Source organism: Epinephelus fuscoguttatus, linkage group LG2 (genome assembly GCF_011397635.1).
Source record: "Epinephelus fuscoguttatus linkage group LG2, E.fuscoguttatus.final_Chr_v1".
In the NCBI taxonomy this organism is placed as follows: Eukaryota; Metazoa; Chordata; class Actinopteri; order Perciformes; family Serranidae; genus Epinephelus; species Epinephelus fuscoguttatus.
The window spans coordinates 5,615,636-5,643,251 of record NC_064753.1 but is presented as its reverse complement, the minus strand read 5'-3'; the positions used below and the strand labels follow the sequence as shown (position 1 = coordinate 5,643,251).

Here is a 27,616-nt window from a genome sequence, read left to right as displayed (position 1 = left end):
TTGGGAAGGTCTTTGATCAGACCCCCGGTGCAAATCAAATGCAGGTATCATGTAACAGGAGAAGTTTCAATACTACCTTGGTTATTTGGCTTATTTCCTTTGAGAGTACAGATACAAAAAAACTCAAACACTGGTGAACACAGGAGCCCTTAAAGAGGTTATGCTTATTAGTCATGTATACTTTACATCACAGCTAACCATTTTCAAAAGAATAAAGCATATATAATGTTTTCTAACCTCTAATGCAGCCATTATTGTACTTTAATTTCAATTTGCTATCAATTCACTATTTTTGAAGGTTTTAAACTGGTGTTGATGAAGTATGTACTGTATATGTTTTGTTTGTGCTACAACTTTTACTCCATAAAAGAAAAATCAAGGTTTGGCATATGGGATGAACAAAATGTACATAATGTACAAATGACTTAAATGTCATTGCCAGTCTAATGGTATTTGTTTTGTTTTAATGACTCTCTAGTAACCATTTGATACTGATTATTGTAAGATGTATCCAGGCTCAGTTCTTGGGTTCATGTCACACCTGGAATAAGTGTACTTTCACAAAATTTAGTGTTAACACACATTTTTGGGGCCTTTTCAAACATAAGGACTCTTCAATATACTCTGACTGTTACAATCTGCTACATTCTGCTGGTCTGTCCCAACAATACAAACATCAACAGCCACTTAATGCAGTGACTTGCCAAATACTTTTTAGGTTTACATCTTCTTAAACCGGGATGCTTCTTATCCACTTTGACTGCATGCTCCATGCACACTAAACACACACGACACACAAACCTGAGAGTCCTGTTCATGCATTTTAACAGTTGATAGGATTTTCCAGCTGAGCTAACAGTGCACTGAACAGGATTTTGTTTTCAGGTCTTGTATGACATGTACAGTACATCTTGAAACGACAGGGTGAGAATAATGCGTCATGTATTTAACTGCAGTTCGGTGGAGGAGGAAAGGATTTACAACTGTGGACAGAGCTCACAGTGAACTTGACAGAGCTCAGTGGAGTGAAGAAGTGAACTAAGGACATACTGAGGGCAAACAGACGGTCTGTGTGACATCAATTTGAAAAAGGACCAGTCATATTTTTGATGAAGTGCTGCTGAGCTGAACCTCCTTCCTTCAGCTCACTGAACTGAAATTAAATACATTATTTATCAACTGATAACAACCATCATCAGTAACACTTTGTACAACAGCAAATCTTCTTGACTGACCTGTGTGTGTGTGTCAAACATGTTTGTCCATGCTCATGAACACACGTGCAGATCTACATCTCTTACCTCTGACCATGGGTTGCCATGTCGATGGCTCGTCGTACAGGTACAGGAGATCCTCCTTCTGTGACACTCAGCACCTCCATAGACTTTCTCTCTGGTCTCCGCTTACCGTGACGACTCAGCATAGGCGAGTCCACGCGCTTCCTGGGCGGGTCTGCTGAGCAGGGTTCAGGGGTCAAATGTCAATGAAGAGATAACACAAGGACAGAAAGTAGTCAGAAAAGTACCTCACTAAAAGGCAACCTACAGTATCAGTAAGATTTTTTTAATCTTGACTACCATTTATTCATTTTTTTTCTGGAAGGCTGCAAGATGGAAAAAAAATTGTAACCCAAAAAGGGCAATTTAATGTATCAATCCAAAAGTGTAGTGTGAGATTTACTGATAAATATAATATTTCAGTTTAGAGCTAAGCTCTCCTTTGTCGGCTCAGTGCCTTTAGCCAATTGTATATTTGCTGGGGAATGCTCTGCAATCCCAGGCCCCCTGAACTACCCACTGTACACTTTGCAATTTTTTCTCCATCGTCTATGCGAAATCTGGTGCAGCATTTGAAAGATGGAGGGTGGAAAAAGGAGGGGAACTACGATGCTAATTTTCATGTTTATACTTGTATCTAAGGTCTCTAAGACAACATGCTTACATGCTGTAATGGTCTTCATCCTGTCTGTGCTGGAACACCTGCATTCACCCTCTGTGTGAAACACTCCGTTTAGCGCTTCTCTTTACGTCCCATTTCCGAAAAGCCTAATCTGCTCTGAATGGTTTCTGAAGTTTCTCATCATCTCTACACTGTCATTCTACCATTGTCATTCTACCAGCATCTCTACCATTAGTAACTGGGGAGAAATTAACAACATAAGTGACCACGTTTCCAAGTTTCCTTAACGTTAACATGTAGCTACATGTGCACTTGCAGCCAGGGAATGACTGTGTGTAGTAGCGCTTTCTCCTGTCAAAAATGATCAATAACAGCTTCTAAATACAACCTCACATGTTCCAGTAGGGTTATGATCTGAAAATGGGGATACATTTACAACAATAATAACCATGTTTACATGTTTCCCTGACGTTAGCACGTAGCTACATGCAACAGTGTACTGCAGGGCGGGAATGACCTAGGCTAATTTATACAATGTAAAATGCCATAGACTTGTGTATGAAATTGTCTCCATTAAGCCATGTTTAGTGTGTGTTTTGAATCAACTAAACTTTACAGCTCTTAACAGAGTCCACCACCGCTGACTAGCGCTTTGGAGGTGTAACTGCAGAGTGACACACACACACCACTGCAGAGGTAAAAATAACGTGCAGATTTTTTTTGTTCCACGACTAATCGATTAGTTGAAGATTATGTACGACTTCAGCAGACCAAGATTTTCTTTGGTTGACTACAGCCCTACAAATAACAATGTCTTATTTGTGGCTATATTTTGTTCAGCTGGACTGGCCTACCGATCTCATTGCGTGGCGGCAGGTTCTGATCTTCATGGCTCGGATACCTCTCCTTGCGGTCCAGCAGCAGGAAGTAGATCATCTTTTCTTGGTTTTCTCTGGAGAGAGAATAAAGTCCAAGAGCTCACCATCAGCTGAGTGCCCACTGGTTAAGAGCGGGACAGTAAGATGTTCCATCATCACAAGACATATTAAATAGAAGAATTCATCAAACTGACATTTGTCTGCTGTCTCATATATTTCTCTGCCCCTCCTGTCAGCTCCCTCACCACCATCCCTCTCCCTTTAATCTGCTTCCTCTATGGTTTTATCGCCTCTTTGCTTCCTCCACCCCTCCTCCCCCTGCTCCTCCTCCTCACTCACTCCTCAGACAGCAGGTCTTTGGTCAGTTTGTCCTTGTCTCTGAAGCAGCCCAGAGAGTGCATGCTCTCCAAGACGTCGGGGTCGATCTCCTCAGCTGCAGCCAGAGTCCTGATGGCCACCTTCCTGGGAACAGGCTGCTCGGGCTCCGGCTCATTCTTTCCAGCTCTGCAACACAACACATGCAGCTAACTGACAAGCAAAACTGGCCCTGAGCTTTGACATTAAGTCATATTATTTGAAGTCACAAAGAAATAAATTTAGACTTACTGTGCAGATAGTTGGCAGCTTTTACTTTTGAAGCTGACCTTTATTTAATTCCCTTCAAAGTGTAAATCATGTCAGGGTGGAAAAAGCCTTTAATAGAGCACATTGGGCAGCTTAAACCTGAAAGAAGGCATGCTCTACTGCACAAGACCTCCTGATAAGCAAGCAAACAAGTATAATAACTTGAAAGGGAAGCAAGAGCACTTAAACATGACGGGTACGGAGTGTAAATTTCATTTCATAAGCTGATGTTTTGGCAACAATGTGCCCTCTCCAGAGCATAAAAGATAAATGTGGACAAACACAAAACAGCCCATATGAAATCTGATTCTGATATAAATATAAATACCAAAAAAATACAAATAGGTGATATATCTTTATAAAATACTTTTACACAAAACTATTTTAGATGTTCTACTCTACGCCAGTGATGTCAGAGTGCACTCAGGGTTTAATTTGGGCATGAGACTGACAGAACAATAAATGCATTGTGGGATTCATTTCAACGTCAATATAATAAGCTTAAACGTAAAAATTAGAATGACTTGACCTTTGATTTTCAACTACCAAATTCTAAGCAGTTCATTCTTGAGTCCAAGGGGGAGTTTATACCAAATTTAAGGAAATGAAATTCCTTCAAAGTGACCTGTGACCTTTGACCTTTGCCTGCCAAAATCTAATCATTCATCCTTGAGTATAGGTGGACATTTGTGCCAAATTTGAAACAATCTCCTCAAGGTGTTCTTGTATTATTGCAGTCAACTGAATGAGACAGAGAAGGTCACAGTGACCTTGATCTTTGACCTAAACAGTTCATCATTGAGTCCAAGTAGACGTTTGTGCCAAATTTGAAGAAACTCCTTCAAGGCATTCTTAAATTATTGCGTTTATGAGAATGGGTCTGACTAACTGACGGACAGACAGATGCACAGAGGTATGTATGTGCATGTACAGATAGACGGACAATCCGAAAACATAATGCCTCTGGCTACGGCTAATCCCGGCACGGAGGCATTAAAACGCTGACCAGCAGCACCACCACCAGTGAGTTGGAGGTGAAGCAGAGGATGACAGATAGTGATCTGGGGAAATTAAGGCTTTAACTCATGTCACAACAACAAAATAAATGACAATAGAGTAAAATAAAATAAAATAAAAACAGACATCTGAAACATTATTAAATATTACAGTAAGATAGGTGAGAACAGTTTGTTATATCTGACAGTTTGTTATATCTGTTTGTTATATCTCTCAGGTCAGTTAGGGTCCGGGTCCATCATTATGGACCCATGAAGAACTTCAATCTGAGTCCTTTATTAATAATTAATTATTATTATTATTATTTTTTTTTTTTTTGTAAATTGACTTATTATTGATATTTTTGCACATACAAACTCTAAATATCAATCAAGTAAAACAAGAGAAAAAAAATCATCCTTTGATTGAAATGGTCACAACTGGTGTTGGGTGGTTTATAAGAAGACACTGCTTGGTTTGGTTACTGTTCATTAAAGACTTGGTCTCATTTTGGGGGTTTTGTTCATCATTTCTATCCGAAATAACAACATACATTTTTGTGTTTTAGCATCACACAAACCAACTGACAGAAATCTTAGACTGTCAGTGGATAGCACTGAGATTTAAAAAAAAAAAAAAAAAAAAGGTAAATATCAATTTACATTCATTTCAAATCAATAACAGAATTCTGCTTCTTGAAACTCAGAATTAATAAATCCATTAGAGATCCATTAGAAGTGATGGAGTGTCCTGATGTTTGAGCTGCGCTTCTTCTCTGACAGGCTTCCATCAGAGATTTCAAAAACTGGGTCTGATGAGTATATTATTATCAGAAATATTCTGCATGACCTGCAGCTGCATTTTCCTTTTTACCAACTGTTAATGCGGACTTGCATAAAGACACTCAACACAGACAGAAACATGGAAACTTTCAAACAGGTGGATATACTTACAAGTACCACGTATGCTTCTGGATCTGCTCTAACTGTAACAAAAATTAGAGGAGGAAATAAACATTAATGATTTTTATATATAAATTTAAAAAAACCCCACAATGGTTATGTTTAAATGCCTTTTCCATAGTATTTAATGTGTTTTTGTATTAAACAGGATGATGAGCAGGATGTGATGTTTGTGACAGCTTTATTTGACTATACTCCATGTACATATTTTCTTTTTCTTCAGCAAAATTACAACTGAAATACACACATGCAATACAAAGGGGACTTTTACACCTTATGATGAGCTTCTAAGGCAGCACTTGCATACAGATGACAAAATCCCCCCTCTCTAAAATAAAAACATAGCAGAAAGTAGCAGAGTACTTTTTTTTTTGACAAACTGCTTGAACAAGACTCATAAATGCAAAAATGCCTCCAGTAAAGTAGGTGGTGTCAGTATGCAACCTCCAAAGCAGCAACTGCAATCTGCCATAAAAAGGAAAGAAGAGGAAGCAACTCTGCACAGTTGAAGCAGGAAGTACCATGGCATTTCTGCTATACATTTATGCAGTTAAGGAGCAAATTGGTGCATAAAAAATCATCAGAACATAGAAAAGGTAAGAGCTATCAAAATGTTTTCATAATTTATGATAAATAACCAGTGATTATACAGTTGCATGCAAAATTTCAGGCACCGCGGCCATTTTGTTTTCTGTGAATAGCTAATCAATTAAAAGATGACCTGATTTCCAAAAAACAAATTGTTGATGATGATTATTACTTCAAGCAAGATTACTTTTTCATTTCAGTCTTTTACAGCTTCAAAATAACAAAAAAGGAAAAAGGCCTGAAGCAAATGTTTGGGCACCCTGCATGGTCGGTGCTTAGTAGCACCCCCTTTGGCAAGTATCACAGCTTCTAAACTCTATTTGTAACCAGCTAAGAGCCTTTCAGTTCTTGTTTTGGGGATTTTCACCTCTTGAGATAGTCCATTGTGGATTAGAGGTGTGTTTAGGATCATTGTGCTGTTGTAAAAGCCATCCTCTCTTCATCTTCATCTAAAAATCATCAGGCTTGTTTAGATGTTCCTTTGCAAACTTCTGATGCTGAATTTTGTGGTGAGGACACAGGAAAGGTTTACTTCTGATGAATCTTCCATGAAGGTCATATTAGTACAGGTGCCACTGCACAGTAGAACAGTGCACCACCACTCCAGAGTCCAATAAATCTTCCTGCAGGTCTTTTGCAGTCAAACAAGGATTTTGATTTACCTTTCTAACAATCCTATGAGCAACTTTCTCAGAAAGTTTTCTTGGTCTTCCAGACCTCAACTTGACCTCCACAGTTCCTGTTAATTGCCATTTGTTAATTACATTATGAACTGAGGAAACAGCTACCTGAAAACAATTTGTTGTCTTCTTACAGCCTTATCCTGCTCTGTGGACATCAGTTATTTTAGTTTTCACAGTGCTAGGCATCTGTTTAGAGGCTGCTGATTGTTGGAAAAGGTTTCAGGAGTCAGAGTATTCATAAAGCTTTGAAATTTGCATTACCCGTCCTTTCCTAACGAAGAATGTGAACAAGCCAGAGATCTAACGTGCTAATTAAGGTCTGACCCCCTGGTAAGTTTCATGAGAAGCTCACATGTCTTAGGGTGCCCAAACTTTTGCATGGTGCACCTTTCCTTTTTTTCGCTCTAAATTTGTACAAAATAAAAATAATACACTGATCTTGGTAGAAAAGTTGAAAAGCATGTTCCATCTTTAACTACATGCCTTTTGGAGATCAGTTCATCTTCTACTCACTTGATGATTCACAATTAAATGAATTTTGACCAGGGGTGCCCAAACTTTTGCAATGCCACTGTATATACCTTAACTTTAGTTACCCTCTTGACAAGCTTTATTTCTGAGCTAAAATCATGAATTAATATGTATGATCTCACTGATTTCTAAGATGTGCAGATGTTGCAGCTGTTATTTCAAACCAGCTGTTCAAAGTTCACATAACTGCAGATAAAACATGAGTAAGAAGCACAATATCTAAATACATCCTTTGTTATTTTTGTAATGCTTCTATCCTAAGCCAAAACAAATCCATGGCCTGAGATGAAAAGATCTGATGCAGAGTGCAGAAGCTGTAGGGCCAGTCATGGTGCAGTTCTGCTAAATTTAGCCTGAACAGTCCCTGAGGCAACAGCCCAGACTGTACATATGCAAAGCAAGCGGGAGTCTACTGATGGAAGATTTAAGCCCTCTCCTTTTGCAGCCAGACCAACCAATGAGGTGAGGTGAGGTGAGGTGAGGTGAAGAGCGTAGCTTACCGTGAGCCTCTTGCCCGCATCCACTTCAATCATACCGCGCAGAAGGTTCTGACAGTCTGGAGGGATGAAGTGAGGCATGTGGAAAACCCCAAGCTTCACTTTCTCCAAAAGATTCCTCAGGTTGTCATCGTCAAAAGGCAGAGCGCCCTGGAGGGACAGGAAAGGAGGGAACACCGCAACATGTAAACATACGGTCTGTGTGTTCTGACTATTTAAAGGGTACACATTACTTAGTTTGTAGAAGTGCAACAAACTGACAACTGACACATTTTCAGTCCTTCTGTATATTATGTTGATTCCTCCGAATGTCTCTTTGAGGTCATTTGTGTCTCTTCGGGTAATATTTGTCTCTTTTTGGTCACTTTGGGTCTCTGTACTTCCTTTGTGGTCATTTGAGTCAGTTCCTGGTCAGTACCAAGGCTACTCAAAGGAGACTGGGACGCTTATTAGCTTCTATGGGTGCACTCGGTCTGATAGAACTTTTGGGTACACTCAAATTGTTCATTTTGACAAAAATGTCAGACAGACCCTTATAATGCCAAGATGTTGAAACAAATAAACAACAAATAGTCGTCATTTAGGGCCATTAAGTCGCCTAGTTGCCCACATGTTAATGACATTAATTTAATTAATAAATTATATATTTTGGGCATGGCGACCATGTTAAACCCATTGTTCCAAAGTCCCGTTGTTCCAAAATCATCATGATGCCCTGTGATTAAGGTCTGGTTAGGTTTAGGCACAAAAACCAATTGATTAGGGTCAGGAAAAGATCATGGTGTGGGTTAAAATGAAAAAGAAAGTGGCAAACACATAAGCTGTGAGCCTGCTTCGCCTCAAGCCTTTCCAAGCTGACCCAGAGCTGGTCGCGACGCACCATCAAGGCAGAAATACGCTCGCCGGGAGCCGTTCAGCACCGCGGAAAGCTCCCCACACAACCCCGACCCCAGAGTTAACAATAGGAGGTTATGGTGTTTCTCTCCTCTCTATGACACTTGTATCTCGACCTGTAGCCTACTTTTGTTGCGTTGCTGATCCTCTATGGTACACAAATACAGTATAGCCTAGTATAATCACATATCGGAACAACAGGGCGTCGGACTAATGAGAGGTCGGAACAATGAGAGGTCGGAACAATGCTACAGCACCGCATTACATTACTTTGATTTGAAGACCAAATGCAAATTGTGTTATTTATTTTTTCTACCATTTAAGACCCCCTGAGCTCTGTAGGAGTATGTGGAGCGGACTGTAATTCATAAAAAACTAAAATGATTACATAAAGTGCTCAACAAAGGTATATGGGAAACCTGCCTGGTAGATTTTGATATTATTTCTGTGTAAAGATGAAACATTTAGATTGATGCTGGTGCTACAGGAGGAGTCACAGAATCTCAAACACAGATTGGAAGCATGAATATCCACAGCTAATTCAAGAAAAGATGGCCAGCAGTTTCAGAAGCCTTATCATGGGCCAAAGTGTTCCTGTCTGATGGTGTCGCTAGAGGAAAGGTCAGGGGGTCACAGATATCATTGGGAATAATCCACTGGGGACTGTGAATATCTCCAACACTTGCAGGCCAAAAATGAAAACAACTGGGAGATCTGAAAACACAATACCGGCATCAAACTGCTCCTTCAGCAGACTTTCTATTGTCATGTAAATGGCTCCTCAGGTGTTGAGGTGTTCACTGAGAGATAATGTGGATTTTAACAAAGAGAGATATCAGTCATAAGAGTCAGTGATGAAGCTGTTTGTGTGGCAGCCAGCCTCTGCTCCAGCTGGGGAGCACACTTAGTGACGTGAAGACTGATCCAGTTTCCTCCTCATTGAAAAGGAGCAGGACGGAGCCATATGGCCACTGACACTGCGTGGGTAATCAAAACAACACGAGTGGAGAGATTTATCTTCACATGATGACTGTGTTATAAGCTCCATCTTAATCAAGATAAGAACACGCAAGTGTGCACATTTACAAACATATTCATTTAGTTGCTTCTCTGACGACTCACTTGTCACTGTCGCATTATAAAGCTGCTGAAAAGCCTTTGTTATGTGTTGTGCGTTTACCGCGCTGCAGAGTGTGTGTGCTACACAGCAAAATGAATTACACCAGTCTCATGGCTCTGATTTACATACTATGCAGAACTAAGTCAGTCAAATATTTTAAAAGGGGAAATGTCTTTAAACAAGAAAAGAACAACTAACCAATTTAGGGGGCCCAAACAAAATAATGGAGTTGACCCACACCACCCAGAGCAAACACCAGCTTCCCAGGTGAAAGTCGGTGGTTGTTTTACCCATCCACCACACCTCCCATCTGCCCTACTCTGTCTTGTTGCTGCCTTAACTTTCCTTGCTGTCCCACCGCATCTCCCCCTGACGCTGCCGGGTGTCGTTAAACAATAACGGCAAACAGCTGCGTATCATGCCAACGTGAAACGGCGACTTTTTTATTGGTGTCCAACGCCAGGAGTCACTGACCAAGCACTGGTTTTCAATTACTTTAGAGTGAGACTGGGTTGCAGTTTTGGGTGGGTTGTGTGTGTGCCAAGTGGCATTCACCTGAACTCCAGGACTCAAGCTTACCCAGCAGAACATTGTATTGTACTGTGACAAGATGATAAATGTTATCAATGTTTCACCTCTCAGCGATTTTATGTTGTGGCTGATTAGTGTATTTTGAAATATATTAAAGGGGAACTACACCCATTTTCAAAATTCATACATATTGTTCAGATGGTCTAAGACAGTCCAAAAATAGTAAGAAAAATGAACAATTCTCTACCAAATCCAAGAGCTAGAGTGCTCAAACTCAAACTCTGTGGCTATGGGTCAGCGGTAGAGCGGGTTGTCCACCAATCGGAAGCTCAGTGGTTCGATCCCCGACTCCTCCTGCCTGCGTGCCGATGTGTCCTTGACCAAGATACTGAACCCCAAATTGGATAATGCTTCCATTGGTGTGTGAGTGACTTAAAGAAAAAACTGAGTAGCAGGTGGCAGGGAGCCTGAGAACAAAGACTTTCTTTGCCAGCATCTGCATCACTGGAATTGTTGTGCATATAACAAATAAAGAACTTTGAACTGTACATGTCCAGAGTTTGAATTCCGTTACCTAATAAGTGTCATCATGTGTCCATTATTTGTTTCGTTAGAATTTTAAATGATAGATGAATGTTGGTCAGACTGGGTATGTGGATGTTTGAGGAGTTATCCTGTGCTGGCACCTCAGTCTTAATTTCATCCTTTTTTTAAAAGGTTATGCCTTCTGATGGAGATTTCCTCATCTTTGTGTTAAATTATACAGTTATGTTGTTTTGTTAACACATTCTTTGTGGCTGATCTTTCTCAAATAATAGAACAGAGAGAGATGAACAGTTAAATGATGAAGTTGCATTAGTTAGGCCAGGTCTGTTTCATTTCTGTACCTATTTAATTTATGAAGCAGTTTAAATTTTTTATTGGTACGCAGTGTGTTTCCAGCATCCCATCTTTAATTCAATCCCACCTGATGTAAACCGCAGACTGGGTGTACGATAACAGGCACACCAGCCTCCAGCAAGACTTTTCATAACATTACGGCATCCACTCTTTTCTCAACACAAGTGAAGCTTCCATATAAAGCACATGTGCACATGTCTTCATGGAGTGACCTTCAGTATTAATGACACAAAGTTCCTGTCAAAAAGTGTATATGGATGTTAACATTCACTCACAGCACAACTTCTGCTGTAAGGTAGCTTATTTTGTGTTGAAACATTAGTGACCTTCTGCTTCACCTTGGAACAACTGCTTCACAAATATAGCACTCATTCAGCATAAATATTTGCCTCAAGAACAAACTAAATCAACCTCTCCTTCTCTTTTTCCTGCAGTACTTCATCGCACCGACTAATGCAGTGGCAGGGGAAACGTCTAAAGTGCAATCAGTGCAGTTTTATATGCCCTACAGCCGTGTAATTTCAGAGATTCCCTAATGAAATGGTTTAAATTAATCTCAGGAATCAAGAATATACACTGTAGGTTGAGATTTTAAAGAAACTGTGTGTAAGATCTAGGAGGATTTAGTGGTGTCATAGCAGGGAGGATTGCAGATAACAATCAGCTGAAACTGCTCCTAGTTAGAATCCTTTCAGTGTTCATTGTCAAGAAAGTTTTTACCGTGGGCTCAATTATCCACTCAGGTCTCTTCCTCTCTAAAACAAATAGACCAGGTGACCAGTAAGACACTGTATGAAGCAGTTTCATGTTACAAATCAGTGCTTCTCTGATGCTGTTGGGCATGTTGGAGATGGGCCACTGGCCTTGCACCTGTTAATTGATTTGATTTTTTACATTTATACCTGTAAAAACACTGAATAAAGCAATTTCACATTAAAAAAAAATATGTGTTTTTCCAATGCTCTCATCACACAAATAGCCCTATCTGGAGCCAGTATTTGGTTATTCCATTCTAGGCTAGCAGAAAAACACAGCAATGCAACATGGTGATCTGCACAGATGAGGACCTGCTTGCTATCTAGATATAAATGGATCATTCTAGGGTATCAAAAACACAACAGTTCATATTTTCAGGTAATTATACACTAGAAAAACCCAAACATACTTATTATATCATATTCCCTTTCTGCTAATATATCCCCCTAAATCCTACACACTGGACCTGTAATTGCAACATAGGTATCCAACGTGGAACTAATCAGTTAGCTATTCTTTTTAGAAACCATTCATCTGGATTATGGTAGTAAAGACTGGGGTACAGAGAAGTAAGATGTGATAAAGGTGCTGACCAGAGTGTTTACTTGGCACACCACCAGGATGTCCCAGTAAGGCAGGTAAACTCCTTGCTGAATGAATAGTTGTACATATACTAAGATTTATGAGAAATAACTACATAAATGAACACATGTATTACATATCCTTATATTTATGCTGTTTTTCACCAGCTAAGCTAGCTGCTTTTGGCCCCCCCGAAAGTCAAGTAAATTCTATTTAATTTTATTTTCTATATAGCGCCAGATCACAACAGAAGTCATTTAAGGTTACCTTCTCTACAGAACAGGTCTATACTTTGTCCTTTTATTAAACAAAGTAAATAGCCTTATGTTATTTATCTTATTTACACAGGCATGTCATTTCTGTCTCTACATCTCTTTCTAAACTTCACTCAGTGTTGTGATGTCAGGATTATGATTCATTTTATTGAAATTTTTATTTTGTTGTCAGTGAGATATCCAGTTTATATTGTGACTTTGCTGTTTTAATGTTACTGTTGCTGCTCTACAAACAACATTTAGTTATAAAAAAAAACACACAGACAAGTGTGCGCGAGCACACACACACACACACACACACACACACAGATACATACGCACTGGTCAGCACACTACCACCAGTTGACAGAGAGTGCGCATCAGAAAATATGTCGTGTCAACCACCTGAAAAATCACTTTAAATGGATAGTTCGGATTTTTTGAATTGGGGTTGTATGGGGTTCTTATAGTCAGTGTATAAGATACAGTTGATGCGCACTGCCAGTTTGGAGAAGCAGGCTGGAGTCCAACAGGGAAGCTACGCAATGTACTGCTGTTGATGGGGGCCAGCAACAAAATGTATTTTGGCTACCTAAAAAAATCTATATCAGTTTAAGTGTATGTCATGATGAGAGTATGTTTAGTGCTTTATCTGTCTGTAAGACAGCCTGTTCCAACAGGGAAGCCATTATTGGCTTCACTTCCCAGTCTATGTGCTAGTTAAGGCCACCAGACTCCATTAACAAAAACAGTCATTTTGGCTCACTGAACACAGGAGCTGCTGGTCTACCACTGCCTTGATCACTTCGTTAGTTTGTGTTATTTTGTGACTTTGGTAAATCCAAACTAAGCCTTTTAAATGCTGGAGTCACACTAAAACAAACAAAACTAGGCAGTGGTAGACCAGCAGCTCCTTGTGTTCAGGAATGTTAAATTACAATTTTTTTTCGATGGAATCTGGCCTTGAAGAGATTAATATAACAGCTTCAGTTTTCTGTTGGAAATCGCTGTCTGAGAGCATGGTAAAGCCATGAACATATTCTTAATATAGCATACACTTAAACTGACAGATTTTTTTAGGTGGCTAAAATACCTTTTATAGCTGACTCCCATCCACAGCAGTACATTGCTTAGCTTCCATGTTAGACTCTAGCCTGCTTCTCGAAACAGGGGGCGTGCCGACTGACATCTACTGTATGTAATACACTGTCTATGGATAAGTACCTCATGCAACCCCTCTTCAAAAATCTTAACTATCCCTTTACCTAACAAGGTAAGCCATCACTCACCACTAAAAGTGCAAACAGGATAACTCCACAGCTCCATGCATCTGCTTTCCTCCCATCATACTTCTCCCCCTGGTACAGACAGACAGACAAACAGAGATGAAACTCACATCATTAATTCTTCATTCAGCTCCTTCATTCTGAGACTGTTTCCCAAACTGTAAATCACCCTGACTGCTCTGAGCCTCAGCATCTCGCTGTGCTTAATGGAAAAATCCACCCATATATGGATATTCCTACAATGGAACATCAGCAATTTGTGATGCTGACTACATAGCAGGAGTTATTTTGAGATGAAGTATTTGAATTTTCTTTTTCTGGTGTACCAACCCGACCTCGTCTGCTAGGTGTCAGTTAGTCATTTCCTGTGTTACCCAAAATGACTTGAGAACAAACAGCAGGCAGAGATATGGATATGGACGGTAGGAAGATGTACCATACCTTACCTTTACTTCTTGCAAAATTTATTTAGAAAATCTCTGATACCTACATTTTAAATATCAATTTTGCTCATATATTAATTAGGGATGCACAATAATATCGGTACATCATCGGTATCGGCCAATATTGGCTTTAAAATGAGAATCAGCAAATATGCTTTTTCTTATTTTGCACAATGAATGAATATTACATACATTAAAAAGTATTGTATTTCATGTCTCCATCTGCTGGTGGGTCATCACAATAAGAGTATGCATGCATAATATGATGTTAATTCCACTACAGAACAGACTGAAGGATCACAAAAATTAGGTGGGGAAAAAAGGTGGACATAGATATCGGTTATCAGCCAAATGAGTTGTTATGTATCAGCATATCAAATATCAGCAAAAAAATCCAATATTGTGCATTCCTAATATTTATATCAACAATGCATAGTAAAATATCTGTTTGAAATCTGAGAAAATAACACAGGATACACAGGATAATCAAATACATATTGAATAAGTGTACAGAGTCGAGCTCTGTGTATGTGTGTGTGTGTTTGTCATCGGACAAATGAATGTTTAAACCAAATGTAGGTTTGTTAAAACAGAAAATGAATTCTTACAGTCTTACAGGGGGAAAAACAGTTTCCACAGGCAAAACAGGAAATACATAAACAAAATGGTCAAAGTAATGCAAGACTGCATCACAAATAACAGATTTTTTTAATAGTGTGTAGAGAGTGTATTTCTATCCAATGGAGGGGGAAGGGGGGTGAGACCTGAGGAGAGAGCGCAGTGAATGCAGAGAGGATGGAGCAGTGATGTAAGAGCCATTCTGGAGAGTGCGGTCAGAGCTGCTATTACTGTATGAAAGAAACACGGAAAGACCAAGAGAGAGCACTTACCCTGATAACCTCTGGGCAGGCGTAGTGTGGAGATCTGTAAAAGAGGCAAAGAGGCGGTTATGCTGGAAAGGACTCGCTGTAGTTGACACACAACATTACACAACACTACACACTCAGCCAGCAGCCACAACCACTATAGTGAAGAATAAGTGAGCAGGTGAATCTCAGCACAATCGTCTGACACAATGCCCTCTGAAGAAATATGAAGCACTTTACCCACAAATCCACAAAAATATGAAGCTGGTATTGCCTTATGTGGATTATTTGTTTGTTAGCTAAGTGAGTTTTACATAACATGAAATGGCCTCAATCCAAATTCCAGTGATGATGGCTCATCCTGTTGGAAAACATATGAAAGCATCCAACAGTGTTTCCACAATGTGACGAGCAACAATAGTGGGGGAAGTTTTTAAATCATTTACATTAAGGACCATTATAATGGTTTTATAAGCCCTGGCTCCTTAAATCACATATTCTTCACTTAGTTTTTGCATTATCATACATATGTTGAAATATTTTAGATTTTTAAATGTATTTTCCTAACTGTTCAAGGTGGCCCATTATTTCCATGTATTTCCGTATGATTTCAAAATTAGTTTAATGTAACACAATTGTTGGTTCAAAGCACTTGTACCTCAGTACTCCACTTAAGACCAGTTCAGGTACATCTGTTGCTTCTTTATGCATCCAATTTATCACTCAGCTGGCAATGGACATCAGTATGACAGAAAGATGTTGGACTCTTACTTCTGAGAGACTTTAAATTTTGGCTGGAATAATAAAAATCATGTTGACGATATAAGTGGCTTACTCCGTTAAAATTTCACAGTGTGGACGTTGTCACATTGTCTTGCAGATGTACCTTACAACTAACTTACAAATAACTACATTATTCTATTTAAGATGATGTTGGCATGGGATGTTTCGAAAAAGCTGGACTTTGGTTACTTAACAACACAACTTAAAACTTATACAAAATATTAACACAACTATTATATTATACATAACTATTATTGCACAAATATTAACATCATCTATTTTCAGTATTCTATGTCAAATTGCTGTTAGCATCAAGACTCTGGCACACAAAGCTGATGGTTGGCCGTTGGTCAATCTTCAGCCAGTGGTGAGCGTCTTTTACACAAGGCGGTGTGGTGTGTCCTGCACTGTTGCCTGTCATCAGCCCCAGTCAGTGAATGAAATCACTCTGACTGGCAGTTCAGCTCAGCGAGCAAGAAGAGAAACAGAAGTGAGGAAAGTGAACAAAGAGCTAAAGTCAAAAGAGAGTGAGACCAAAACAAACTTGTTACATAAGATAGGATTACTTTTCTTTAGCCATGGAGCTCTTTAGCAGAAACGTCTCCTGATGGTTTGTGTTATTGTTCACTGGTGCACTGTAAATATGCTCTGTTCTTACAACATTAGATTGTCTTATTAATGTGCTAACTGGCTAACAAGCATTACAACGGTCTTCCAGTTTCCTTTTTTGAATGATGAACACAGACTACAGCCGTCTGCTGGTATGGACAGTTAATTCCTCTCATGCAGGTGCCGAGCATACGCTGGTTGGCCGATGGCTGTAGTCTTTGCTGTATGTTTGTGTGCAACTTTTTGGCTGAGACACATGAAATGTGAGGCGACACAGCAGTTGTCTTTCGTTGCCACTCGTTCTCTGAAGTCAGGTTTGGTATGTCTGGGCCTCTAGATGTTGTTCTGCCATTAATTTTGGTCACCTGACATCACAACCTAAATTAAACCAAATATCAACGCCTAACAACATTGGTGGCCAGTTGGTTACATTTAAGTGGCAACTTACATTTACTTAAAAGGGGCCTATTATGCTTTCCCTTGTTTTCTGTCATATATAATGTTACAATGTCAGGGGCCGTATTCACAAAGCTTCCTAGTTTTAAGAGTTACTCCTAGTGATGAAATTCTGATAAAATTCTTAGAATTGTGACGTTTTCTTAGAATTTCCCCTTAAAGTTAAGACTAGGTCCTTGTAAAGGTACAAGTTATTCACAAACCATCTTAGCCCTTAGAAGAACTCCCAAGGTGAAAAACTGTTAGGAGCAGGGAGGAGGACTTTTAAAGGATAACTTCGGTATTTTTCAACCTGGGCCCTATTTCCCCATGTATATGTGTGCGTATGATTCATGGGTACAACACGTTATAAAATTGGTTCAGTATTGAGGGAGGCGGATGCAGCTGGGAGCCACGAAACGAGCTAAAATGATAACAGGGGCAAATGCGTCCCATATAAGTTTGCGCACTGACCAGTTCAGATCGCCAGTGCTATCTCTGTAAATAGAATATTATAGCGGCCCTGGGGCAGTGGTGAGTGTGGTATGAGTGGAGTCAGCTGTCAGTCAGCGTTGGAGCAGAGAGGGGGGAGGGCTGCCCTGCTGGGTACTGTAAGTGAGTATGTGTGTGTGAAGTGTGTGTGTTACGCTAGAAGAGTCAGAGTTTGGGACGGAGTCTTTTACGTGCTACCCCCTGGAGGGTTACCGGAGTTTTTGGAGCGCTCAAATAAACAGGCCTTTTTCCCGAACGCAAGAACAGGATGTCGCGCAACACCCCGTACAGCTTTCACAGGCTGCCTTTGTCGGACGGCGAGATGCTGAAGTTGTGGCTAGTTGTGCTACAAATGGATGCTAACACTCCTGTCCAGACACTGCGCCTTGCAGACCATCGGGTCTGCAGTGTTCACTTCTCCCAAGATGACTACTGCCAGCCGAAGAAGAGAATACATCCAATCCCGAAACACCTCTTCCTCAAGAAAACGGCTGTCCAATGAGTAGAGAGAGCTACAGACACAGTGGAGCAAAGCTCTTGACATCACACAGCCCAGAGATAAGAGAAAGGCTAGTATGCTATTTACAGAGATAGCACTGGCGATCTGAACCGGTCAGTGGCGACAAAAAAGCACTTTTAATGCGCAAACTTATACGGGACGCATTTACCCCCACTACCGTTTTAGCTTGTTTTGCGACTCCCGGCTGCATCCGCCTCCCTCAATACTGAACCAATTTTAGAACGAGTTGTACCCATGAATCATATGCACACATACACATGGGGAAATGGAGCCCAGGTTGAAAAATACCGAAGTTATCCTTTAAGAGGCTTAAGAGTTTCTTAATCAGAGGAGAAAATGGTGGAAACAGAGGTCAGAATAGAGGTCAGAGAAATATTCTCCAAACACTGAATGACAGTGAGTAAATGAAAGGCCATAGATTAGATTGTGCAGGGATAATGTTTGTGGTCGATCTAATTAGGGGTATGCACGCCTTTCCCACCTAACAGTATCATTAATACTAAGATACTTGAAAAACTGAGAAAAGGCAACAGTACAGCAGTGATGACTTGTGGCTGTTTCAACCTTCCATCAGCAAAGTGATCACATTAGACAACACTTTCACAGTCAGCAGTTCATCTCATTTCCTCTGGGTGTCCTCACCTTGCAGGCTCACAGAAGGCCATGTCTGTGACAACCAACAGGGTCAACCACACCTCCTCACTGAGATAAAAGCTTCTGTCCCTTCCTCGCTCAGAGTTGCTCTGAGAACTTTCCTAAACTAGGACTCCTTACTAAAAGTTTTTAGGCTTAAGTTAGGAGCTCTCTGAGAGTGTTCTCAGAATGTGTGTATATTCAGCCCCAGATGTCAGTATCAAACATGGCCAAAGTTTCAACTAATGATGAAAACTAATCCCTTTGAGCAAAAACCTCAAGCAGATCATGTGACCTAAACTAGTAAAAACACAGAATAAAGAAGTCTCACATTACAAATCAGTGTGTTTCCATTGCTCTTGTCGCATAAGGGCTGCTAACTACAGTGGCTGACACGAAAACGTGAGTTATTGTTAGGTTTGTCCATCCTGAGCTACTGTAGAAACATAGCGATGCAACATGGTCATCTCCATAGACGGACCTGCTCCCTCTGTGCCTCATTCTACGGTAACAAAAACACAACAATTCTTATTTTTATTAAACACTGAAGAAAATATAGTTAATATATTATTTTCCATTTCTAGCAGAAGGCTATATCCCCCTAAATCTTACACACTGGACCTTTAAGTACAGAGGGGCCATTTAATGCCTTATATGTCGAGTAAAATCTTTAAATCAATCTAGAGGTGACCAATCATGGAGAAAAGCTACAACTGGAATAATATGTGATGGCCTAAAACAACTAGAATGCTCCTTAAAACATAGAAGTAGCGATACTACAGTGAAAAGAAGCATTTTTGTTGTTTTGTTGGATATAAATCTGCAGTTTGGGGGATTCCTGTGCTGCAGATCAGTTGAGAAACAATGAAGTAAGGGACAGAAGTAATGCAAAAAGTAAAAGGAGAACTGTAGTTAAAGTGAAATCAGTAATGGGTCATGGCTGGAGGTACAGTCATAAAGTTAACAAATGCATCTGAGTTCTCCAGTGTGGGCCAGAGATCTTTGGTCTGTGTATCTTCTGAATAATTAAATAATCACACGCACAGCAATGAGAACACTCGTTTGCTCTTCCTCTGTGTGGATTCATCACAACAAATGAAGCAGAGAGAAGGACTCTTTTAATAGCGTTTCATCGCAACTCTGCACCATGTGAGCACGGCTCCCTGAGTAAACACACACTCCATCATTGCCAGCATCATGCTTAATTATGCTAATGTATGTAAAACCAGTCGATCTGAACTACTCAAACAGTCGTGTCAAAATGCACTAACTGCAATCTAATTATACCAGAGCAAATGTTCATCCTTCCTGCTTGAGGCGACTTGTCCGTAGTCGTCTCTGACTGACATTTAAAAAATTCCATTAACGTCATACAAAGTGTCATCTGACTTGTTACTCACGTGAGATATTTACAGGCTCCATCAGAGGTTCTTTATAAAAACTATCTGCATCACTGACGTGTGGAAGAGTAATCTGACAGAAGAACACAGCTCTGTTCTTTACATTAATCACTGATCTTATGTTGCGTCAGCATGTACTGTGAAACTAACAGCATGCTTCTGCACAAATGGAAACCCCTCAGCATTGTTACACCCAGTGAGCATTTTGGTTTTGGCTATTTGCAGGTCAGAAGATGTCTGGCATTTAGGTAAAGCTGGGCTTAATATTAGCTTAACCAAGGCCAGATGAACCCACCCACTAGCGAGCCCCAGGGAAAAACTACTACTACAATAATAATAATGTCACAGTGAAGGTGACCATTGACCTTTTGGATATGAAATATCCAGCTTATAATTAGCATTTGGATTCTTGAGTTACGGCCAAAAACATCTTTTGTGAGGTCAGACTGACCTTGACCTTTGTTCTTTGACCACAACATTATAATCACTTTATTCTTCAGTCCAAGTGGACATTTGTGCCAAATTTTGGAAAATTCCCTCAAGGTATTCTTGAGATATCATGTTCACAAGAATGAGACAGATGAGATCACATAGACTTGACCTTTGACCAGAGTTGGGTAAGGGTTACTTTAAAAGTAATCAAAGTACTTTACTGCGTTACTTTTTTTTTAAAGTAACCAGTTACTTTACTGCGTTACTCCCTGAGTAAAGTAACTCAAGCACTTTTAAAGTACTTCCAACGTTATGCCCTGAGAACAGTAACTCAAGCACTTTTAAAGTACTTTTGAGTATTCTACATTTCCTATTGGGCAATGGACCACAGGGCGCTAAGCCTACATTTTTTGTCTCCAAAATTAAAGTTATGGACCACTTGCCCTTCACTGAGATCCAATTCTCCCATCACAGCCGTCACTTTGACCAGTAGAAACACAGAACGATCTGCTGCCGTAGACAACTGTATGACAACAACACCCCAGCGTTTTAATATTTCCTCTAGGGATGTTACCACACAGAGTAAAAGGGGGAAATGATGGTGTGAAACAGCAGAGGCACTTTGTCAACCCGCTGAGTTAACGTTACTGTCATTAGCATCAAGCTAGCAAACAATGGTACATCCTCACGGTCGGACATAAAGTAATAACATTAACAAATAGCGGCGGGGCTTTTACTCACCACAACTGCAGAGGCTCCCAGCTTCATTTGAAACAAACTACATTAGTTATTTATTAATCCCTCTGTGTGTTTATATATTTACTTTTTATCCGCTCCCATTGTCTTTATAAAGTTAATGCATCGCGCTGTCATTTCAAACTCAACATTTCCTGATTTTCCTTCAAATTAAAAGCCCCTTATAACCTCGGCTGAGAGAATTCCTCCATTTTCTAAATAGGCTTTTATTGTGAAACATTTGTAGGAACTTGGTTGTGGAGGATACGGTAGCTTGAATGTTTGCGTATGGTGCTTCAAATGAAGCTCCTGCCATCTGCTGACACTTTTAGGTGACTACAACAACATTTCAGCTGGCACATGAACAGACACAGTGACTCAAATAATAGTAAAAGTAATAAAAATAGGACAAGAACACACGCTGTGAAAGACGACCGGGGATAATTGGTGAGTACCATTGTGTAGTGTGTCATGTCTGTCGGCCAAGTCACGGCAAGATTTTATGACTCCACAATCATGTAATGTGACACAGTGACTTCCAGAACTGGCAGAAAAGTCATGTCGTGTGTATCAGGCATAATGCAAGCCCTGAGTCTGACCTGTCTGTCAGCGAGTCCTCCACCTTTTTTTAGACTTAAGACTGGACTAAATTTATCTTTTTAAACACCTAAAGTACATACAGATATTTCAACAGCATTTTAATTATAATTTAACACACAATTAGGATATACCTTAATTATAATTAAGTCATTTTAAAGCTGTTGAAATAGCTTTTAAGCCTTTAAATGTTCACTTTTTAACCAACACTGGTATAGTTTTAACATAGATGTATGTAATCTTTTGACCTTTAAATCCCCAAATTAATTCTAACAGGAAACTTATTATGTGTGAATGCAATTATAAGCCAAGAACTTGCCTCTAAGGCAACAACCTCACTTTCATTGTGTCGCAGAGTTTTGACTGCTTCTAGACAACAGAAACATTAAACGGCACATCAGGAATCACCAACAAAACTGAAGTTTTAGGCACACTTCCCCCTGAGCCATCAAAATGTCAAAATGTATATATAAATTTGTATATTTATAAAACAAAGAATTAACAAAAGTACCAGTTCCTGTACAATGTAGAAAAAAACTATAAAAAAAACACAACACAACAAAACAAAACAAAACAAAAAAACAGCATTTATCTGCAAAACCTTTAATAAAATAAATGTGAATTTTTATTTGAAGTAGGATATTTTACTGTCATTTTAAGGTGTTTGTTTGGCAGCCACTGCTGCCAGTCATTTAATAAAGGTATTTGATCTTAATAAAAGGAAAAAAATCTGTAAAACAGTGTTTGACCACAAAACCTTTAATGAATACATCTGTAAATTTATTGTTTATTTTACTTACATTTTTTTGTTTGGCAGCCATTTTTCTTTTGACTTTTTTTTAATTTTTTTTTTTTTTTTACTTTTTCAACAGTGTATTGTTGGAATTATAATGAAGTCTAATGAGTAACTGTAGGCAGAGCATTTTGCCCACTGACTCCAAGTTCTTTCTCTCTTTCTTAGTGCAGCGTGTCTGAGCCGGAGGAGTCGAGCTTCAGCTGTTCCACACGACTGACTCTGTGAAACACTGGTTGGCCTGCGGTTAACTGTGGTGAGTGGGAGACATCAGACCAGCCGGGATTCTACAGTGATTTCAAAAGCCCGTGGACCAAACAACTAGGACCTCACAGATTGAAAGGTTTCCACTGTTTCCACAGCTACAGCATCTTGAATGGGAGCAGGTGTGTTGTTTTCAGGCTGCTCTCATCAGTGCTTTTTTATATTAACAAATGATTACTTGTTTTGTGAAAGGGGGCTGGCTTGCACTGACAAACCCACACAGATAGCCAACTCTGCAGCTCTGCATTTAGTTGGTTTGTTATCTCTTACTTTATCTCCTTGTACAACACTTGCATGGCACACAGAACTAGTGACTTCTCATAACATCCTGACTTCTTCATCAGGATCGAACAAGAACAGGAAAGAAAACTCATTCTTGTAATGAGTCAACTCCACAAACCTTGTACTACGTACACTGAGCAAATCCTGCTCAGGACATTTAATACTGGCGTGGATTTACTCAAAAAGACATAATTTATTCACAGTAACAAGTGCAGCACTTTTACACCTTAAGTACAGTGATGGAATGAATACAGGATTAAAAAAGATGCAAGGGAAAACATTCAAACCAAGATAAAGGACGACAGGATGGACGTAGAGCACAGGTTTGCAGAAATAATTAAAAATCCTTTATGATGTGTTTGCATCAATTACATTTAGAAAAGTAATAAAGAGTGCACTGGTTAGGATTTAAAACCAGAGTACTACTTGGGAATTAAGTGTTAAGACCTGAGAATTTCTTGTTGTGCCTTGTTTTACTCACCCGCAGCTGGTCTCCAGCAGACTGTCCCCGACCTGCAGAGACGCCATGCCAAAGTCTGCTATCCTGATGTTGTTCTTCTCGTCTAACAACAAGTTCTCAGGCTTCAAATCTCTGTGGCTGGAGGACAACAAGAAGGAAAGCACAAGACAAAGACTGAAAAATGTAATTTTTTTGAAGCTTACAGAGTAACTTTAATATTCTTCAACCTGGACCCTATTTCCCCATGTTTTTGTGTCTAAGTGATTAATGGGAACAACAATTTTTGAAATTATTATCACTCTAATTGACAAATTACAGTATGGAAAGGATCCCTCCAGAGATAAATCATCATTGTGTTAAAGATTTTTTTAAACCAGAAGCAGCCCCCGAAATCTCCATTGCCAAACACTCCAGACTCCATTTGAATTAATAGTAATTTTAGCATGTTTAGAGCCAGCAAACTTTCACATCTATCTGTGTGGATTAAGGGTTCAACCAAATCAGAGTTGGGTGCTGCTGAAACAGTGGAAAGAAAAACAAAGACATTTTTTTGTTAGTTTTATTTTGTTTCTGTCGACTTTCAATGAATTGATTTTATGATTATAAAATTACTGGGATTGGTGATGGGTGGGTGGGTTTGGCAATAGCAATTTCAGGGCTGTTTCTGGTTTAACAAAAAGGATTTTACTCTTTCATAAAAGATCTATCCATGTTGGGATCCTTTCTAAATTGTTTCAGACACTTAAAATTACAATTTTCCATGAACGTTACATAGTCTGTTTCGCTGCTCCCAGCTGCAGCACTCTCACTCAATACTAGACCAATATCAAAAATTGTCCCCATTAATCAGTTAGACACAAAAACATGGGAAAATAGGGTCCAGCTTGAAAAGTACTGTAATTATTTTTTAACTTCAAAAACTAAATTCTTACTCTTGGAGTGTGACTCCCTTTTTTGTCACATACAGTGCATGCCCACTATAGCCTACCAATTCGCATAAACTCGCATCTGCCCTGCACTGCTGTGCTTGTGGCTGCAGCTTGATTGGCTGTCTTGATGTAAGAACCACTTAAATGTTTCAAATTGTCAGCTTGGTCTGCATCACAGGTATCCAAGCATGCTTTGTGCAGCAAATCATTTAATTATTGGAAAATACATTTATGCATGTCAAGTTCAGGAGAGTTTCCCACAGGGCTGTTTGGGGTCAGACCAAACTTTTGGTCCCTTGAAAATCTCTACAAAAAAATGCCAAGTCTTACTTGTCTGTGACATCCAGGTCATACTGTAGGATATCTAGAGTCAAAGACAACTGGACTTCTGTAGGTTTTTAAAAGGTATTTCAACCTCTTATCTAAAACAGCTTGTTCTCCTCTGGAACAATTCTGGGACAGAAGAAGTTTTGCAAGGTAAAGACATCATTGACTCTGCACTTCTAGATAACGTCTCACTTGTTTCCTTTCACTGACATCCTGGTAATCCATTTGTGTGGTAGAAAAATAAATGGACTGTGGTAGAGAAATTGATTAAGTATAAGAATTTGTGACATCCTGTGAGGACAATGGATGGTTTCTCTAGGCCATGATTAGGTTAACACTCGTGGCCAACTTTGTGTGGGAGCCGCAAGCCATCTGGTAGTCATGACTCAACAAATCTTGATGATGTGCTGTGTTTGCTAATCACATGTGTGCAAATTGGTTCAATCCTGTCAATGGAGACACTGTGAGGGCCTATTTAGATATCTCATATGATGGGTGACACACAAAACAGCGGAAGGATGTAAGTAAAGACAAAGTACGGTTTCTTGGTGTGAGGTCATACTCATGTATGCACTCTATACTAAAGGCTTCTTTGATATCAGATTTGTGTTGTAATAAAATCATTTGCACAAGTCAGGACAACTTTCTTTTTGCAAACCTGATGACCATTTTGCCTTTGCCTCTTCATTGGAGTTTCATGTAAAATAACATTTTAATACAGCAGCTCCTGACATGTGTAGGCACTTTGCTTTTTATGCTTGAACCTGTGGAGGTGGTGTGGGTGAAATGAGAAACAATTAGACCTGAAAGCATTTACACCTACACTGCGTTTTCTGTGGTAAAGGTTACTTTATTACAGTTCAATCATCAAGAACTGATGCACTCCCAGTGTAAAGGAGGTCCAAATCAGTATCAGATGTACCCTTTTACTCAAAATAACTAAGGGATATGAATCCAGTAGATAAGAGTTTGACTCTAGTTGTGTATCTCCTTGGTTCCTCTATAAAACACAAAGTTCAGAATAAATCTCATCCTTCAAAGCTAAACACTTGACAACTAAAGCTGAGAGTCAGTGGCATGACTTCTTTGATGTGCAATTGCTCTTAGATACACAGTGCTGCAGCCATGTGTTGAAGAACTAAAGGTGCTCTCAGAGATGAAAAGAGATCAAGAGGAGCTGGAGCCTCTAAAGTCGCCCCCGGCTACGGCTGATGAGGAAAGCGGCTGAAGAGGAGGCACGCAGGGGGAAACCTGTTGTTCAGCCATCAAAACTGATCAAACACTCCAGTGCTTCTAGGAATAACTCTTTATATACAATTCTTAGAAAGCAAACTATTGTAGGTGCTGCCTGAGTTTCTATCTTTCTATTTCTATAGTGGATTTATTTTATACTATGGAGGATAAGCACTAACTATGTACTAAGCTAAGCAAATTGATGTCGCAAGCTGCACATATCTGGTAGGGGTGTAACAATAAATAGATCCAATGATCAATGATTGAATATCACACATTGATCCATATCATCATCTTTAGGTAACGCCTTTTTTTTTTTTTAAATTCTGTGTCACCATCAAACAACACCAGGCAGATGATGGGAAGCAGCCAAGAGAAAGGTGATGAGGATAATGTTATTTACTCTGGAATTAATCAGCAGTGTGGAAATATTTTCAATTCCAGAGAAAATACAGGTCAAAATGCATGCCACCTGTAGACCATGCAGGCACCTTAGAGGCATCATATTGTCATTGATATGGACCAATGTCAGCTGTCTCTGGGGGACCCCTTCCAGCTCGGGGCCCTAGGCAATTGCCTAGTTTGCCTGTCCGGTTGCGACGGCCCTGGCTGTTGGAAGAAGTTTGCCTTCAAGTTTTATGAAAAAGATGATGGTTTGGATTAAAATGGAAGATTTCTGGCACAAAGCCCTGAAAGGAAACTTATCCCATGTGGTATTTTTAGACTTCATTACAATTTGAGGTGCTGGCTCATGGATTATTAGATATCAGATGTAGTTTGCTCTCATGCAACAGACTCTCAGCAGTGACAAATCAGTTCCAGCAGCTATTTGTGTAAACTTCTATTCCTCCCACCCAGGGTCCGAAAATTAACACCTGTCAAACCCTGAATATGAGTAGATTTTCTGTTTGTGGTCTAAATCTCAGAAGTCTATCTGCCACACTGGCAGGTAAATGTCATGTAATAAAAAACTATGCCAAGAGTCTCTACCGCATTTTGGTGTTATTTATGGGTACACTTCTTTGCTGCTCTTGAGCGCTCCCAGTTCTGTAGCAGTGTTTACTGTACAGGACATCAGCCGATCTTGTTAAACTATCACTTGCCACTGGTCTGCTGCTAGCTAGCATTGTGCCCATACTTAAGAAGGTAATTAAGTAAGAACACAGAGGCTCCATAGTTTGAACCAAAACAGCAAACTCTTTATTGCCTCCCACATTTGTATTAGCACCCCTTTTTCCCTTCTTACCTTTCACAATAAATGTCCTGGACATACACACTGCAACATTGCTTACAGGAGGGAACTCACTCACACACTGAGGCTGTGGTGATGAGTTGTTCAATATGGCCTCTTCTTTAAGTTTGTATTCAACATAATACCTTATTATCTCAATGAAATGTACTT

At 39.7% G+C, this 27,616-nt stretch overlaps 1 protein-coding gene across 9 annotated transcripts in view; it reads right to left on the bottom strand.

Moving 5' to 3' along the window:
* LOC125901080 (serine/threonine-protein kinase BRSK2-like) overlaps positions 1-27,616 on the bottom strand; it is a 213,581-nt gene that overhangs the window by 46,962 nt on the left and 139,003 nt on the right. For 5 of the 9 annotated variants that reach the window (XM_049596462.1, XM_049596481.1, XM_049596498.1 and 2 more), the window contains exons 5-12: positions 23,747-23,863; positions 15,315-15,348; positions 13,985-14,053; positions 7,662-7,808; positions 5,351-5,382; positions 3,117-3,281; positions 2,754-2,851; positions 1,302-1,455 (exon numbers count right to left, since the gene is read on the bottom strand). In XM_049596462.1, coding sequence (XP_049452419.1) covers positions 1,302-1,455; positions 2,754-2,851; positions 3,117-3,281; positions 5,351-5,382; positions 7,662-7,808; positions 13,985-14,053; positions 15,315-15,348; positions 23,747-23,863 — 816 coding nt within the window. The remainder of the gene's footprint in view (positions 1-1,301; positions 1,456-2,753; positions 2,852-3,116; positions 3,282-5,350; positions 5,383-7,661; positions 7,809-13,984; positions 14,054-15,314; positions 15,349-23,746; positions 23,864-27,616) is intronic. The other 4 variants (XM_049596470.1, XM_049596489.1, XM_049596515.1 and 1 more) reach the window with 1 other exon arrangement.